The 16,750-nt window shown below is 42.7% G+C and overlaps 1 protein-coding gene across 5 annotated transcripts in view; it reads right to left on the reverse strand.

The window, feature by feature from the left end:
- Positions 1 to 16,750, reverse strand: part of KATNA1 (katanin catalytic subunit A1) — a 226,011-nt gene that overhangs the window by 173,398 nt on the left and 35,863 nt on the right. For 4 of the 5 annotated variants that reach the window (XM_075596686.1, XM_075596687.1, XM_075596690.1 and 1 more), the window contains exons 2-4: positions 11,875 to 12,044; positions 7,314 to 7,471; positions 3,692 to 3,878 (exon numbers count right to left, since the gene is read on the reverse strand). In XM_075596686.1, the coding sequence (XP_075452801.1) occupies positions 3,692 to 3,878; positions 7,314 to 7,471; positions 11,875 to 12,036 (507 nt within the window). In that variant the 5' untranslated portion in view covers positions 12,037 to 12,044. The remainder of the gene's footprint in view (positions 1 to 3,691; positions 3,879 to 7,313; positions 7,472 to 11,874; positions 12,045 to 16,750) is intronic. The other variant, XM_075596691.1, reaches the window with a different exon arrangement.

Below are 16,750 nucleotides of genomic sequence, written 5' to 3' on the forward strand. Positions count from 1 at the left end.
GTGCGTTTGGGAGGCTCCGTTCAGCTCTCCTAACCGCCTTGCAGGGCGCCGTCAAGGATGAAGATTAACAGCTTCTCCAGCATGCTGATACCTCGAGTGTCCCGTATGTCCTGTGCGACCGGCCGCAAAGTGAAGACGGCTGTAAAGTGTGGATTTTTTACCGCACTTTACACAATCGCGGGAAAATGCCTATAATAACCGGCTCCACGCAATAACAAGGGCTTAGCAGGCACACAGATATAGAATAAAAGTAACAAATCGGGCTAAAATGTATCCAACGCGTTATAGATTATAAACATCTAATGATGGAACTTGATAAAGTTAGGAAATTAGATCGTAAAATGATGCTGTTACCGAAAAATAAGAAAATATCGGATATCAATGGAGATAAAATTACAGTTCCCTTTATCACTAACTTCAACTCAATGCACAGACAGATAGAGGGGGTAATTAAAAAGCACTGGGGAATCATAGCCACAGATACAATTCTAAGTGGCCATATTAGTTCATCCCCCAGGTTTATTTACAGGAAGGCTCGTAGCCTGAAGGATGCGCTGGCACCAAGTGATATTGGGAAAAACGTAGAACATAAGTCTGGTCACTTTTGGCTAAGTAATAAACCATTAGGGAATTTTCCGTGTGGAAAATGTTGTAAGTTCCTTCATCCAGTAAATAATACGTTTAAATCTAATAAGAATAATAAAGTGTACAACATTACAGACTTTATAAACTGCAACACAAGTTTTGTAGTATATTTATTAGAATGTCCGTGCGGCTTGCAATATGTGGGCCGCACTAAACGTAGTCTTAAACTCCGCATACAAGAGCATGTGAGAAATATTAGAAATGCTCTACAGACTCATAGTGTAAGTAGACATTATGCTACCCATCACAACAAGGATCCCTCATCCCTCATGTATAAAGGGATAAAGTTTATCACCTCCTCGTCTACTCCGAGGTATAGACTAAAAGATGTTTCGGTCCAAGAAACATACTGGATACAAAAGTTAGAAACATTAGGTCCAGATGGTCTTAATGAAAATATAGACCTATGGTGTCTTTACTAAATACAATGTTTGTCTCGGAAATTATATATCTAATTTTATTAATTTCTTTTTGTGTCTTGCCTGATTTATTTATTTTTACTAGACAAGGTATATGCCTAATACTTATATTCGTATTGATATTGTTCTTATTTCTTCTATAAGACTAACTGATTGTCTGTTTTATTTCAGAACCTTATTTTTAATCAATATATATATATATTTTGTAACTGTATGATTTAGGTTGTCTTACAATTAATGTTGTGCCCTGTTCAATAAAGGTTCAATAAAGTATAATTATTTTTTGTTAACATGTAACTATACCCTGACCACACCAGATGGGGTTAAACTCACTTGGTATGTAGGTTGTAATGACCTACTTAAACCCACAGATGTGGGAGTCATTGTGTTTCACACCTGATTGGTTCCCTTTTCAATTAAGTTGGACCTATCAGATGTGGTTATAGGGTATATATTTCCTCTTTATTCAATGCATTAATATCCCTGATGAAGAAGCTTGCGCTTCGAAACGCGTTGGATAAATTTTAGCCCGATTTGTTACTTTTATTCTATATCTGTGTGCCTGCTAAGCCCTTGTTATTGCGTGGAGCCGGTTATTATAGGCATTTTCCCGCGATTGTGTAAAGTGCGGTAAAAAATCCACGTCTTCACTTTGCGGCCGGTGGCACAGGACATACGGGACACTCGAGGTATCAGCTTGCCGGAGAAGCTGTTAACCTTCATCCTTGACGGCGCCCTGCAAGGCGGTTAGGAGAGCTGAACGGAGCCTCCCAAACGCACAGCTCTACAAAGACTCTTTCAACCCCAAAACGGATGCGAACGGAGGCTTTTCTTCAGCTGCGGGGGTTTGCCTTGATGCAGTAAAGAAGATCCCTTGATGGTTGGCGGCAGCTGTATGACTTCTACTCACCCATGTTTATGTACATGAAATGCTGGTAACTTTTTAATCTGATGTACGCAGATATCTTACCCTAACAATATATATATATATTTACTTTGCATACTTCACCATGTGCGTCTGCGCTTTTGTTTCTTTTTTTCAGTTGTCAGTGTCACGGCTGGTAGTGCTGTGAGCGCTGACAAGTAGGCACAGTGTGTGCAGCGTGTGCTGTGTGTTGCTGCAGGTTGACTGTGCAGTGTGTTTGCTGTAGGCGCTGTTAGTATTAGCTAGAGTCAGGACTGGGAAGGGTTAGGGGAGCGGAGCAGGCTATTAACCCCTTAGGTCCCAGATAGGTCCTCACTCCCCAGTTTGTCGTGCTACAGGGACAGGCCCTAGGTTAGGGACTGTGTCACGTAGTGCCAGTGATAGATAGGGACACAGCGGACGCTGCGGTTCCTGTGAAGAGGTTCGGGCTCAAGTCGGGGCCCACAGAGACTATATCCAGGGTGAGATCGCCCTTGGCGATCCTCGTGCAAAGGACCTGTTTGGGATCAGACGGAATCACCGAGCGACGGATCCTTTGTGAAGCAGTTGCTGATCCGAGTACTGGAGTGCTCGGCAGGTACTATTACAAACAAGTGCACCAACGGGCCCTTAGCTTAATAGTGACTGCGCAGTCACCCATATCCTCTCTCTGCAAGAGTGCAAGACATTGGGTGGGGATCCTATGAACACTGGGTGGGATCACTCGGTGTTGGGGGAAGCGTTTGGTGAGACGCTTGGTTATTAGTGTCTCCTCTGTAGAGGGACACCTGTTATTCTATTGTTGATATATGTGTGTACATTCTCAAGTAAAAGGTATTCGTTATCATAAGGTGTTGTATGTTTCTTGCCCAGGGGAATCTCACATCACGGGGATCCTGGGTAAGTGGAGGCGCTGCGCTAAGGAAATGTGTAAGTGTTACCCCAGGCTCCCAGCTAGCGGAGGCTCAGATCTCCTGGAGCCACAGGTGTTATACAGTGGCCAGTAGTTCCTTTGGGAGGGTTCAGAAAAAGGGCTACATATACATTTGCATGCCCCGGGCGAGTGGATTTAACATTGTGGCGAGCTCCTATTGGCCCAAGCAGCACTCGTGTGGTACTAGGTGGCGAGTAGATTTTTTTGTTCGGCGAGTAGATTTTTTGGTGATTTGTCGACGTATGTATGTATGTATGTATGTATGTATGTGTATATGTATGTGTATATGTATGTGTATATGTGTGTGTATATGTGTGTGTGTGTGTGTGTGTGTGTGTGTGTGTGTGTGTGTGTGTGTGTGTATATATATATATATATATATATATATATATATATATATATATATATATATATATATATATATATATATATATTCAGTAGGTACATTGCATATGTTAACCCTGTATTAAAAGCTAGTGCACAGTCTACAGGGAAGATCCCCGATTCCACAGAACACAATATTCAACATTTCCCTGGTTTGCCACTGATTACCTTGGGGTATATTCCTATGGCGAATATAATGCAGCAAACTGAGCCTTAGCGGCTACATATTGGTGCAAAACTCATTATGTGCATATGCATTACCCAGTAATCACAGTGGGAGCGAAGCAGACTCCCAATAGTATTTATTTTCATTGATAAAAAACTGGGCTGTTTTTTGCACAGCTTTCGCCCCAGTTTTGCTAGTGGGAGACTTTAGTAAATATAACCACTGTAAAATTGAAGTACCTTTTCTTCTTTCACTTTATTCAGTGGATCTTTCTTTTCCCGTGCTCGGACAGGTTTCACTTTGACATTATTGACATTTCTTGAGGACGGGGCATTTGGGCCTTTCACTGCAGCACTTAAGCGATTATTCTGTGCTCGACTGTCACTGCATTGACCAGACTGTCGTTTCCTGAGTCCAGGGGAAGGCCTTTACCAAAACATATGATACAATGGAAAAGCAGGTATTACTCTTGAGTGGCAGAATGACAGTTATTCGGCTATCTTTAGATGTATCCCTATTGAAGCTCATCAAAACAGCAGCATTCAGACACCTGGCTAGGAGAAGTCATTAGTAAAGGGATTAATGGCTCAAAGTCAGGAGGACATTATGGGACCCATATCCTTCATTTTTAAGCTATCCACCTAACATTGAATTCTCATGAACAATTGAGGAGTCTGAGATACAGCTGACAGGTTGTAGATATTTCCATCATGTCCTAAATGTAAATACTAAGCCAATGTATCATGCACCCTTATCTAGATCTTCCAAAAAATCAGGGGAGTGTGTCTCGTAGCCATAAAATAAAGAAAACATTACATAGTGCAATATTGTTTTAAATCAGTGATTTGGTGCAAAAAAGGTTAAAAAATGACTACTCACGTTGAAGCAATCAAAATCAAGCAGTCATCCAACTTGTGTATATGCAGCAGCCACCAGCCCCCAACCTCTGATCATACGAAGTGTACGCCTTCATTCTTGTATTCCCTGTTTTAATATAATACCATCTGCACTATATGGTCTCTTCTTCTTTCCTTGGAGGTTGGGGGCTGGTGGCTGCTGCATATACACAGGGTACACCCACCCCTTAAGTTGGATGACTGCTTGATTTTGATTGCTTCAATGTGAGTAGTCATTTTTTAACCTTTTTTGCACCAAATCACTGATTTAAAACATTATTGCACTATGTAATGTTTTCTTTATTTTATGGCTACGAGACACACTCCCCTGATTTTTTGGAAGATCATCTGATGACAGACCAGTGGAACAGTCTTTTTCAAGGGTTGTAGTCTGTTTCTAAGTCCTTTATTCACTTTATTGTTATTTAAGCACGAATATCACTATTATCATTGTTTTATTATTCACATGTAAGTGGTTTAATATTTGGGTGTGTTAGAGCGCTATTGTCACTTTTTTCTTTAACCCTTATCTAGATATCTGGTCCTCAGAAGCCTCACAGTAACCTTTTTCTAGGGCGGTTTAAGCAACCATCTGTTACCAAGAGGTCAAACTATAGTTTGGAACCAAATGTGTTACATAGGAGATAAAAAAACACTAATAAATATTATGTACTTTTTTCAATGTCATCTTATTCATATTAGTTGTAGGTTGTGATACCTTTTAAGGGACCAACATGAGACTTCAATACAGATGAAAATATAGGGTACAGGGATTTCAAAACCGTACAGGTTACTCTTTTTCAAGTGTACCTGTGAGGTTTTGAAAACTCTGTGTATAGTATAATTTCATCTATGACCAACTATCATAATGGTACCCCAAAATCTATTACAATCTACAAAGAAATAACATTTCAAGACTATTACAGTTACTAGAACTTTGAACTACACCATAGAAATGACAATGCTTAACCGAAAATAAGTGAGCTCAATTCTATAGGTAAAGTGAAGTGATTGATAAATTAGGAATACTGAAAGTACACTGGTGACAAAGGGGACAGTATTGCGTGTAATGAATAAACACAAAAAACTTTCATTGTATTAGAGGGTATGCTGCTAATCAATGGGATGGCTTGGACATCACAATCTGGAGATATAGAGAAGAAAAATAAAAGTGCAAGACCATCATAGTGCAGTATTGAAAATATGTAGTGGTAAAAAAAAGGAAGGGGCTGGGGGATAGTAAGTAGTAAACACGTACAAAAAGTCAGCAGTTAAAAGCATTGAGTTATAAAAACCATTAGCCTAGACATCGGAGTAGGTCTTCGTTTCAGTGTCCAACCTCATATGGCTGATGTTAGGCAGACTCGAGACCACTGTAAGAGCAGCGCATAGCCCGGCACAGAAAATTCTAAATCACAACAGAGCAGGCTCTCATGGCAATGGCACGCCGAAGCTGGATAGGAACCCCACCCCTGATGAAGTAGCTCTCCGCTATGAAACACGTTGGTTTTAGTTTGTGCACAATTGACCTGCTAATTTATCTTCCAAACATCCATTAGTGACACTATTATGTGTGTCATTGTTTCATTGTTAATTTGCAACATTGATCCATGCGAACCATCCACTCCTTATTTCCCTGTTGGGGTTGACATCATACGCGAGTGCTTCGGTGCTCCACTGATGAGCCCTGCATAGAGGTGAGAGGTTCAGACGCTCGTCCCAATTGGATTGTTGCCGCTTCTGAGCCGGTATCCATCTGCGTGGTAGCCTGTCTACCTGTTTCATCTCGCTGACTATTTCTCCGCCTGGTGTTCCTACCGAGCTTCAGCATACTATTACCATGAGAACCTGCTGTGTTGTGATTAAGAATTTTCTGTGCTGGGCTGTGTACTGCACTTGCGGTGGTCTTGAGACTGCCCGACATCACCCATATGAGGTTGAAAGCTGAAACGAAGACCTACTTCGATGTCCTGGCTAATGGTTTTTGTACCTCAATGCTTTTAACAGCTGACTTTTTGTACGTTTACTACCCTTCGCCCCTTCCCTTTGGTTAATACTAAATATTTTGAATACTGCACTATGAGGGTTTTGTGCTTTTCTTTTTCTTCTCTACAGAAATTACAATGTGCATTTAACTACATACTGGCAAAACCATAACCTCCTATGAGAGTAAATGGCATTATTTTGTACACTCCTAAACAAAAATGTACAACTACAGATGCAGCCACCAGTATCCAAAGACTTGCCTCGAAAAATACTGGGGCTCTCTCATAACAACGCTGCAAAATTTCTGTGAGATTTCGGCAGCCAGACTAATGGCCCATCGGATTAACACAGAGGGGGTCCCTGCAGTCCTATTCAAACTGAATGGGACTACAGGGATCCCCGCTGTGTTAATTCGATGGGCCATTAGTCTGGCTGCAGAAATCTCACAGAAATGTTGCAGCGTTGCTGTGAGATAGCCACAGTATTTTCCCAGGCAAGTCGTCTGATACTGGTGGCTGCATCTGTAAATATCTTTAGAGTGCCACGGCTTGAAAAATAAAGAATTGATGTAGAACGCATTCAAAGATTTATTCGAAGACTACAGAACATAAAACAGTTTATATTTCTTTATTAAGAAAAAAAATCTGTTATGAACGATACATTAGAAATACGATTTGGTTTTCAGTAGGAATGCAACAGTAACCGTGCTTTGATTTCTTGTTAATCCCAACGCTACTCCCTTCCACCCAGAAATAAAATAATAGTAATGTTATGTAAAAACAAAAGTTTTATGCATGTAAAATGTGAATATGAAGAATAAAGTAATCTTCAATTAAAACAATACCCAAATCCTTATTTGTAAAAAGGAACTGCGAAGTGAGATTCAATCTTTCCGGCAGCAAATCATTAAACTACTCAATCAGCATGAGAAATAAATTACTACCGTGCTCATACTGAAGTGTACTGCCTTTCACCTCACCTCCGTTCAACTGGAACTGGCAAAGACCAGACTTCTGGGTCATGAACTGGAAAAGCGTGCTGTGTGGCCTTTACCGGGGAGCAGTCCAGCTTAAAGCTTTCCAGAGTGGACATGATATCCTTCACGTGCTTGGCTTCTACACTTATCTCCTGCCAAACCTGTCAGGACAGATTAGGAAGAGAGAATTTAACTTTAACACACTGTAAACCACAGCTAAAAACCAAAAGGGACGTCATGTTGCCTAGTGCAATGCTTCCTTGTTGCAATTTTGGAATCGCTGTAGCAATCTTTCCCTTGTCAGTAGTGAGCAATACATATACATATTATGTTCCACTGTATTTGTTAGTGGGTCTTATTCTATACCCACTGAAACAGGGGTTTGGGACGTTTTCAGACGAAAATACCCATTGACTTCAATGGCGATGGTCACGGGAGCTTGTACAGGGTTATAATATACACCAAATATCTGGGTTGAATTGAACACGACTAAGATATGATAAATTAAGTTTATTCCTTAAAAAAGGTGAACACTCAAGATTGCACAAATACCATTCAGAATATAGCACTTACATGGGATGGGGCAATGAAGCAATCAGGTACAGGATTGGCAATTCATCAAGGTAATGAGGATTCTTTCAGATGTTCAAACGAAGACAAAACGAAGACACTGGGCATAGGGCTTACACTCGTTTATATGGGGTTTCAGCCCTATCCCTTAACATTGGGTGCCAGGCATTGGTTATCAATTACCTCCACCAATTACCCCTTGCGACCACACGTGAGAAGCAAGGTAGTACCTGCCCACAGGGGTGGACATTATTCTAATCAGGTGCTCATTTCCCTAGACCCCCTCCCAAAAGCGTTGGGTCACCCACTCTGCATTTTGGGTCCCTTCACAGGAAAACATTTGTCTCAAGGTGTGAAACACAACACTTTACCCAAGTACCCATGTCCTGCTCTTCTTTGTCCTAGCATACACAAGCAGGGTGGGGGAGCCTTTGATCAGGGGGCTTATTGTAGACCACTTGTCGCCCCCCTGAGCATTAACATACCAAATGAGCCTCTAGCTTTCCCGGGCTTAGAAATACCAGGGATGCAGAGTAACATTTTAATATTAAACATATATTAAAATAATCCGTTCTGTGGGTCTGAGCGGGCTGAAATTTGCCAGGTCCACATGCCGGAGGACCCTTGCCATAGTGGCCAAATATCAGCCTTCCACGACCCCCTGAACCAGAGATACAAAAAAACAAGTTAAAATCCCCTATTAACTTTAATGCAGGATTCTCTGCTATGCTAAAAGAAATCACTGCATTTCACTCTTCCATTGAAATTAATGGGCTCCGCCGCTGTAGGCTTTTAATGGAGCAACTCCGTCATTGAAGTCAATGGGAAAACCACCTTTTTCACATTTACCCATACTCCGTCTGGTTGATCGGAGAGGGCTGAAAATTGCCATGCAGTCATGCCAGAGCAGTGACTACATGCTACCCAAATCCCAGCCCTCTGGTACTCACAGAACCGGAGATATGGGTTTTCACTTTACATACTTTCGGACTTAGCCGTCTTAAAGACATGTGGCTTTCCTCCATTAGAATCAATAGGGCCGGCGCTGCCATAGGATTCAATGGGAAACACACACTTTTGCCCTAGGGCTCCTTTAGTGGTCACTGATATCACTCAACGCGCGTTTCCACTGTAAAGTCTTCCTCAGGGGCTAATCTCTGGATTGGGTGATATCAGTGAGCACTAAAGGAGCCCTTGTTGATGACATCTGGAGTGGAGGACAACTTTAATCAGCCCAGTACCTGCTGTGACGGCCATGGAGCGGATGCTGTTTGCTGTGAATATTTTATCTGACCCTGTGACCCAGTGTGGTCTGAATGCTCTCAAAGAAAGGCACTTATGTAAGTGGAATACAGTACTTTGTGTTTTTAACATTAAAAACAGTACTATACTATTTTGCTTTTCCCCTCTTTTTGTATGTGGAATTTCCCCCTCTCTATGTGGATCTGGAGTACCTGTCTGGAGACATAAGTTGGTAACTTTGAATAACCACAACGCTCTGATTTCACGTTAAACACGTGAGTGCAAATTTTATAGAACTTCCAGCATTGAAGCTAATTTGCTGAAGTAGACAATATTGCACTATTTGGTGTTTTTACTCTCTCTTACATGTCCTGGTGTGATTTGCGCACCTGTTTCTCCTTCGTTTGCTGATTGAATTTGGTTTGAATTCTACGTCAGGAGCTGCACTCATTAAGGATAGTATATCATCTGTGTTACCTTTGATCTGTTGTGATATTATTTGCGCTTGATTTTTCCTTGCACATTTTTCTGCTTTACCATTGACAATTATCAACAGACTATGAATAAGTGAAACTGCTGCTTTAAATTGGTAATCTGCTCTTCCTACTTGCTGCTGTTTTCACCAGAAGTGTCATTTGTTCCAATTTAATTGTAAATTTTGCAGGGATTGGGAGAGTACAATAGTCACCTTAATGGAAATCCAGTGAACCAATCCAGTCACCTTTGGTGGCACATACATGCAATCCAAACACTAGACATGTCCAATGACCATACCACTCAACTGGCAATGACGTTACCAGCAGCCATTTTTACGCAGGACAAAACCCAATAGTAATAATACAAAAAAATTATAATTAAATCATACTTCGTAAAGTGCAGGTCAATAAGGTAGGATAAGAAGGTTGTATGTCGCGACCCTCTGCCACTTCAAGGGTTGAAAAAATGTATGTGGTCACTGCTTTAACCCTTCGATTGACCCACAACATTGCCACTATATCATGGGGTCTGGTACACCAGGGTTCCCATGAGATAGTCGCCATGTCACAGGCTTTTTCAGCTAGTTTTTTAGGGGAGACTGTTTTGCACTACGTAGGCCATCTGACACACAAGAAAACGGAAGATGGAGACTCTTCTGTTTCTGTAATCAGTGCTGCCTCGGTCACCTGATCGCCATGAGCTGGAGGGGCCATGGCCCTCTTGTACCACGGAACATCTTGCGCTCAAAGGGGTTAAGGAGAAAAGATGCTTGTAATTTCTTTTCACAAAAGCAGGCTAACAAAAATTAATGCTACTAAATAAAATCTTGGAAAAATGCAGCTGGGAAAATGCCAAGAATAGGCAACGGGGGGTCAGTCTATAAATGGACATTCATTCACTCTGCATGCAGCTCCTGAATGTTGGACAACATTTAATTATAATTAACAGAATACTGTCTCTTACCTACTATAAATTCCCAATAATCCAGTGAAGCTACGTGTTTAAGGATAGAAAAATGAATCCATTTAGTGACTTCCAATGTGCAATTACCCAGTTACTCATGGCATATACCAATATATATTTTTTTTTTTTTAGTAAAAGGGTCAGTCACAATATACTAAAAAAAAAAGGTATTTTTAGAGGAACTGCATGCATCTCTATCCGTCCTGCATTTATTAATCATACAAGATTTAAACCAATTGTTTTTTCCTATCACTCCACCAAAGCAACCCAAAATGAGCCGCATTTAATCTTTCAACATATAATATGTCCATGAGCTGAATTTCTGTTGCATGACTTTTTTTTTTAATAATCACTAATCTCTTGCTCTTTTAATAGCATAGACCTTTTATCTTCCTTGTAGCTACCATTTAAAACATTGGGTAAAAAATAAATAGACAGGAAGGACTAGTTTGTGCAGTCCCAGAAGAAGTGGCAGCCAGAGAACTAGCGGCGGTCTCAATGCACTCCACCTTGCAAAATGCAGGCACACACCAACAATAATTAATGTGCTGGTGTACTGCAAAAATCCGCAAATTACATGGTGACAATTCCAGCTTTTCATTAACTGTGAAACCTTAAGGAGAAAAAAAACAAAACAAATGTTGGCTCTCATTTTAAAGAGCCAACATTGGAAATCTCTGCAAGTAATGATGGTTTCCAATACACTTTGATAAATGAATTTGTAATGTGTGCCCCTCCATTGTCGAGACCCGAGCTTTGCTTTTATATTGTTTACACCTTCTCTTATTTGCTGGGTACTTTTTCCTTAACAGATAGAGCAACTGCACGGAGAAACAAGATGGCAGCAGGGTGCTTTGTTGCTGGCTAACTAACGAATGAACAAAATGTCACTGACATGAAAACATTTATTAATTGGTTGCCGTGGCCACCTCATTCTAAGCTCCGGCAATTTATCTCACGTACCAGTTCAATAGAAAGTCATCAGCAAATAGCTACCAAAGAAAAAAATGTGTTTGCTTCAAGAAATACCAAAAGAAAGCACCCGAGGAAGCCATAGAGATGTCATGAACGGTGCGAGAGACAGACATTTTAAAAGCAGCAAACTATATATTTGTTTCTATCTCGCTGTGTATCCGGACGGCTCTTGTTCACAGGCAATGAGGTTGCTGGCGAGCATTTTTTCTTACCAAGCACAGGCAAAACAATGATATGAAATATACGAGAAGAAAAGTGCCCTATGTAGTGTATATTTTTGGCGAATGCACCTTTAAAAACAAAAAACACACCTTCCAGTATTCAGTTTTCCCCTCACCTGTTGCCATTTCTGCTGTAGATAGGTATCTTTAACAGAGTACAGGTACTTGTTCATTTGATCCAGAACTCCTTGATAGTACACCATGGCGGAGTCATAGTTCCCCAGCAGGGCATATTCCCGTGCCAGCTTGACATTCTCACTTATCATAAGAAGGCTCATTCTGAACGCTGGAAATGCAGAGGGAAAAGATTAGCCTGGTGACAGGTAAGAAAAACAAAATACAGGTTTCCCCCATTTACGGAAATAAAAGCAAGATCAGAAAAAACACTAAAATTAGCTTTTAAAAAAAAAAATCAACTTTGAGTGGAAAATGCTGGCCTCATCCATGAAGTTCAAATGCTTTTTGAATTGTTTTTTATTATTCCGATGAAAAAGATATTAGTTCGTTTCGGGGTTCGCAAAGTGCGGTCCCCGGATCCACGATTACTTTTCTGGTAGTTTCCACCAGCAGCTCTAACCTGCAGCTGGAGGCTTTTTCAGTGCTGGTAGATTACCGCAGAAAGTGTATTTGTCACATGCTGCATTTCAGACACTGGTCTATTCTCTTTGCTAAATATATCATTTATATTTATTAATAGTTTGATCTAAGTGTGTGTGGTTGTTCTGTACAAGATTATTAAAGAGGCAGTTGCACCCACAAAAATAAATAATTAAACTGCTAAACCCAAGTAACCAGTTTCTTTAGAAAACACCCTAAAGTAACAATTTCACTTATTTTTATCCTGTGTGTTGCAGGGTACATGCAACTACACACGTGGGTTTCTTGACAAGGCTGTTTTATTTTGCCTTGAAAAATATACAGCACACAAAACAAAAATAGCTATTTTTCAGCAACAAACGAAAATGGCTTTTCCTTCAGCAAACCGAACAAAACAGTTTCTCTTTAGCAGACAGTTTATATATATATATGCAAAACCCTTTTTCTATGCAGGGGACAGACAGTTCACAGTTTCACTACTTTGCTACTCAGACCTTGTTTTCAGGAATCACTTTAGCAGCTTTCTCCTCTTTCATCAACAGCCTCCATCTGTCTATAGCCTGGGTTTTAACACACCTTGATTAGGCAGCTGGGATCCAACTAATTATCCTGAGGTTCCCAGCTGAAGTTAACCTAGTCAGTGCTGCACTGCAGACTAGACATAGGTTTTCCAGGCATATAACTGGTGGCTTTTGTTTACCCTGTCACATTCCTCCCCTGTTAGTGTGTGGCTGGGGCTACGCACGGCTGAAGCCCGACCATCCACCCCTTCTCTAGAAAAGAAGTCAGCATTTGCGTTCTCTTTTCCCGGCCTGTGCTGAATCTCAAATGAGAAGGGTTGGAGGGCCATATACCACCTAGTCAATCTAGCATTGGAATCCTTCATGCTATTTAACCACTTCAGTTGAGCATGATCCGTCATCAAAGTAAAATGGACTCCTGCCAGGTAATGCCTCAAAGCCTCGATTGCCCACTTTACTGCGAGGCACTCTTTCTCAATCACTGAGTAGTTTTTTTTCCCTTGGGAACAATTTCCTACTCAGGAAAAGGATAGGATGTTCAACTCACTCAAACTGTTGTGACAACACTGCCCCTAGCCCTATCTCTGATGCATCTTTTTGCACTATAAAAGGGCTGTTGAAGTCTGGGCTTCTAAGGATGGGACCCTCTGATAGACACCTTTTTATGTCCTCAAAGGCTCTCTGACAATGCCTTGACCACACCACTTGTGTAGGAGCACACTTTTTTGTGAGGTCCGTTAAAAGGGCTGCCACTTCCGAATAGTTGGGGATGAACCGCCGGTAGTACCCTGCTAAACCCAGCAGAGAGCGTACCTGCGTTTTTGTTTGGGGGGTCGGAACTTCTTTCAGGGCAGCTACCTTGTCGGCTAGTGGCCTTACTTTTCCACCTCCCACTGCATACCCTAAGTATTTGGTTTCCGCTTTACTCAAGGCACATTTCTTAGGGTTGGCTGTGATTCCTGCCTCTCTTAGAGATTTGAGGACCGCTTTCAGCCTATTTAGATGGGCCCGCCAGTGTTTACTTTAAATGACAATGTCATCTAGGTAGGCTGCGGCATAAGTCCTATGGGGCCTCAGTATCTTATCCATGAGTCTCTGAAATGTGGCTGGGGCTCCATGCAGTCCAAATGGCATTGTCACAAACTGGTATAAACAAATGGGAGTGGCAAAGGCTGTTTTGTATTTGGACTTTTCCTCTAAGGGTATTTGCCAGTATCCTTTTGTCAAGTCCAATGTGGATATATATTCCGCGTTACCAAGGGCGTCAATTAATTCGTCCACCCCTGGCATCGGATATGCGTCAAACTTGGATACCGCATTGACCTTTCGGAGGTCCACACAAAATCTTACCTTCCCATCGGGTTTAGGGACCATAATTAGTGGACTACACCACTCACTGCATGATTCCTCAATCACTCCTAAGTGTAACATTTCTTGTACCTCCTTCTCTACCAGAGCCCTACGACTTTCAGGCAACCTATAAGGATGGGAACATACTTTTACCCCAGGTGCTGTCTCGATTGCATGGGAAATTAAGTTAGTTTGTCCTGGTAAGTCAGAAAAAACATCCTGGAATTGTGTGATTATTGCTAACAAGTCCCCTTATTGTTCAGAGGACAACTGTTTACCCATTGGGATGTTATCGTCACTCACGATGATCTCCCGTGGAGGCTGAGGACCCAAGTCCGTTTCATCCTCCACCGGGTGGATGAATAGAGACCGCTGCATCTTCCAGGGTTTCAGCAAGTTCACATGGTAAATTTGTTTACCCTTCCTGGACCCTGGTTGAGAGATCTCGTAATCCACATCACCCGTACGGCGGAGTACTTCGAATGGGCCCTGCCATTTGGCCAGGAGTTTACTCTCACAACTGGGTAACAATAACATCACCTGGTCTCCTGGGTGAAACACACTCATGCGAGCATTCTGATTGTAATGTCTCTCCTGACTGTCCTGGGCTGATCTAAGATTCTCCCTGGCAAAATGGCCGACCACATCTAGGCGCTTCCTAAGTTCTAGTACATATTGCAGGGTATTCTTAGAAGGGGACTGCTGTTCCTCCCAGGACTCCTTTAGGAGGTCTAGGATACCCCGGGGTTGGCGGCCATAGAGCAATTCAAATGGAGAGAATCCCGTGGAGGCCTGGGGAACTTCCCGCACTGCAAACAGCAGAAAAGGGAGAAGTTCATCCCAGGCTCTCTTCTCTGAATCTACAAATTTCCTCAGCATCCCCTTTAGAGTTCGGTTAAATCTTTCCACCAATCCGTCAGTCTGTGGATGATAGACCGATGTCCGAACAGACTTGACCTCTAGTAATTTTAAGACATCCTGCATCAGTTTAGCCATGAAATTTGTACCTTGGTCTGTCAACATAACCTGGGGAAGTCCAACCCGTGAGAACAGTTCCAACAATTTGTTGGCTACTTGCTTCGCCGTTGCTGTTCTCAGGGGGAACACCTCAGGATATCTTGTCACATAATCAACTATTACAAGGATAAACCTGTGTCCTTTCGCAGAAGGTTCTAGAGGTACTACCAAGTCTACCCCAATCCTCTCAAAGGGAACGGACACCAAGGGTAGAGGAACGAAAGGGGCTAGTTTATGTCCTTTTGGACTAGTTAGCTGTCACTCCGGACATGCTGCACATAGCTTAGCAATATCACTATGCATCCCTGGCCAATAGAATCGGGATGAAATACGGTCCAATGTTTTATCCCTGCCCAGGTGACCACCCCAAGGGACAGTATGGGCTAGAGTGAACACAGATTTAACAAACGCCTTGGGAACCAATATCTGTCTGGTGACCTCCCCTGTTTGTGTCTGCCTATTCACCCTATATAGGATATCATTTGATAGCTCAAAATGGGGGAATACTATCACCCCCTGTGCATCTACAATCTGCTCATCAATTTTCACCACCTTGTCATACTGTCTAGCAAGGACTGGGTCTTCCCTTTGCTTCTGGCGAAAGTCAGGAAGATACAGGTCTGGTAAATCTCCAGGGCCCATATCCCCCTCCCTTTGGCCATCCCCAGCCATCACTTGTGACCTCTGACTACTAGAATGGTCACCTTGAGACCCAGATTTCTGCAACCAGTCCTGTTTGTCCAAGCGTCTTTGCTTCCGAGTCTTTTGAACCCGGTGTCTACTGGGAAAAAGGTCTGCCGAGAAGGGGAACAGTTTGCCAGGGTTCTCCTGAGCCCTAGAAGGAGGCTCCTCGTGAAGGACTGGGGCCATTAGGTCCGAAAAGAAAGGCCAGTCCCGACCGAGCACAACGGGGGCAGGGAGCCAACGAGCGACTCCTACTTCGAGGTAAGCCTCCTGACCTTTTACCTGTAGCCGGATTTTGGCCGTCGGATAGCGTTTTACATCGCCGTGTATACATTCTATGCTCCATGGGGAGTCAAAAGAACACACGTTGGGCGGGAACAGTTCCTGGAGGACCAGAGTTTTCCCAGAGCCCGAATCTACAAGGGCCTGGACGTTTTTCCCCCAATCAGGGCAGGAAGTAGCCAGGGCTTGTAATTTTCCCCAGTAAAAGCCGAGGCGACGGTTCTGCTGAATGAACAATCCATCTGTGGACAGTCCACATACCGGTGGCCTTGTTCTCCGCAGGCGGAACATGGGGAGGGTTCCCTCGCAGGAGGGGGCTGTGGATAGCGCTCCGCTGGACCGGTTACTGGAGACCAGGCATCTGGTGGGTCCTGTGGGCGACGTCCTCGGAAGTTCCTCTCACTTTGCGACGAGCCAACATCCGGAAGGAGATGAGGGTCTCTGCGGGGACCAGCATTTGGACTCTGTCCTTGCTGGAATGACTGCTCCTTCCGTTGGACTTGGCGGTTCCGTGACGGGCCGTAGGTTCCCCATTGATCCG

The sequence above is a fragment of the Ascaphus truei genome, chromosome 4, assembly GCF_040206685.1.
Source record: "Ascaphus truei isolate aAscTru1 chromosome 4, aAscTru1.hap1, whole genome shotgun sequence".
Lineage (NCBI taxonomy): Eukaryota > Metazoa > Chordata > Amphibia > Anura > Ascaphidae > Ascaphus > Ascaphus truei.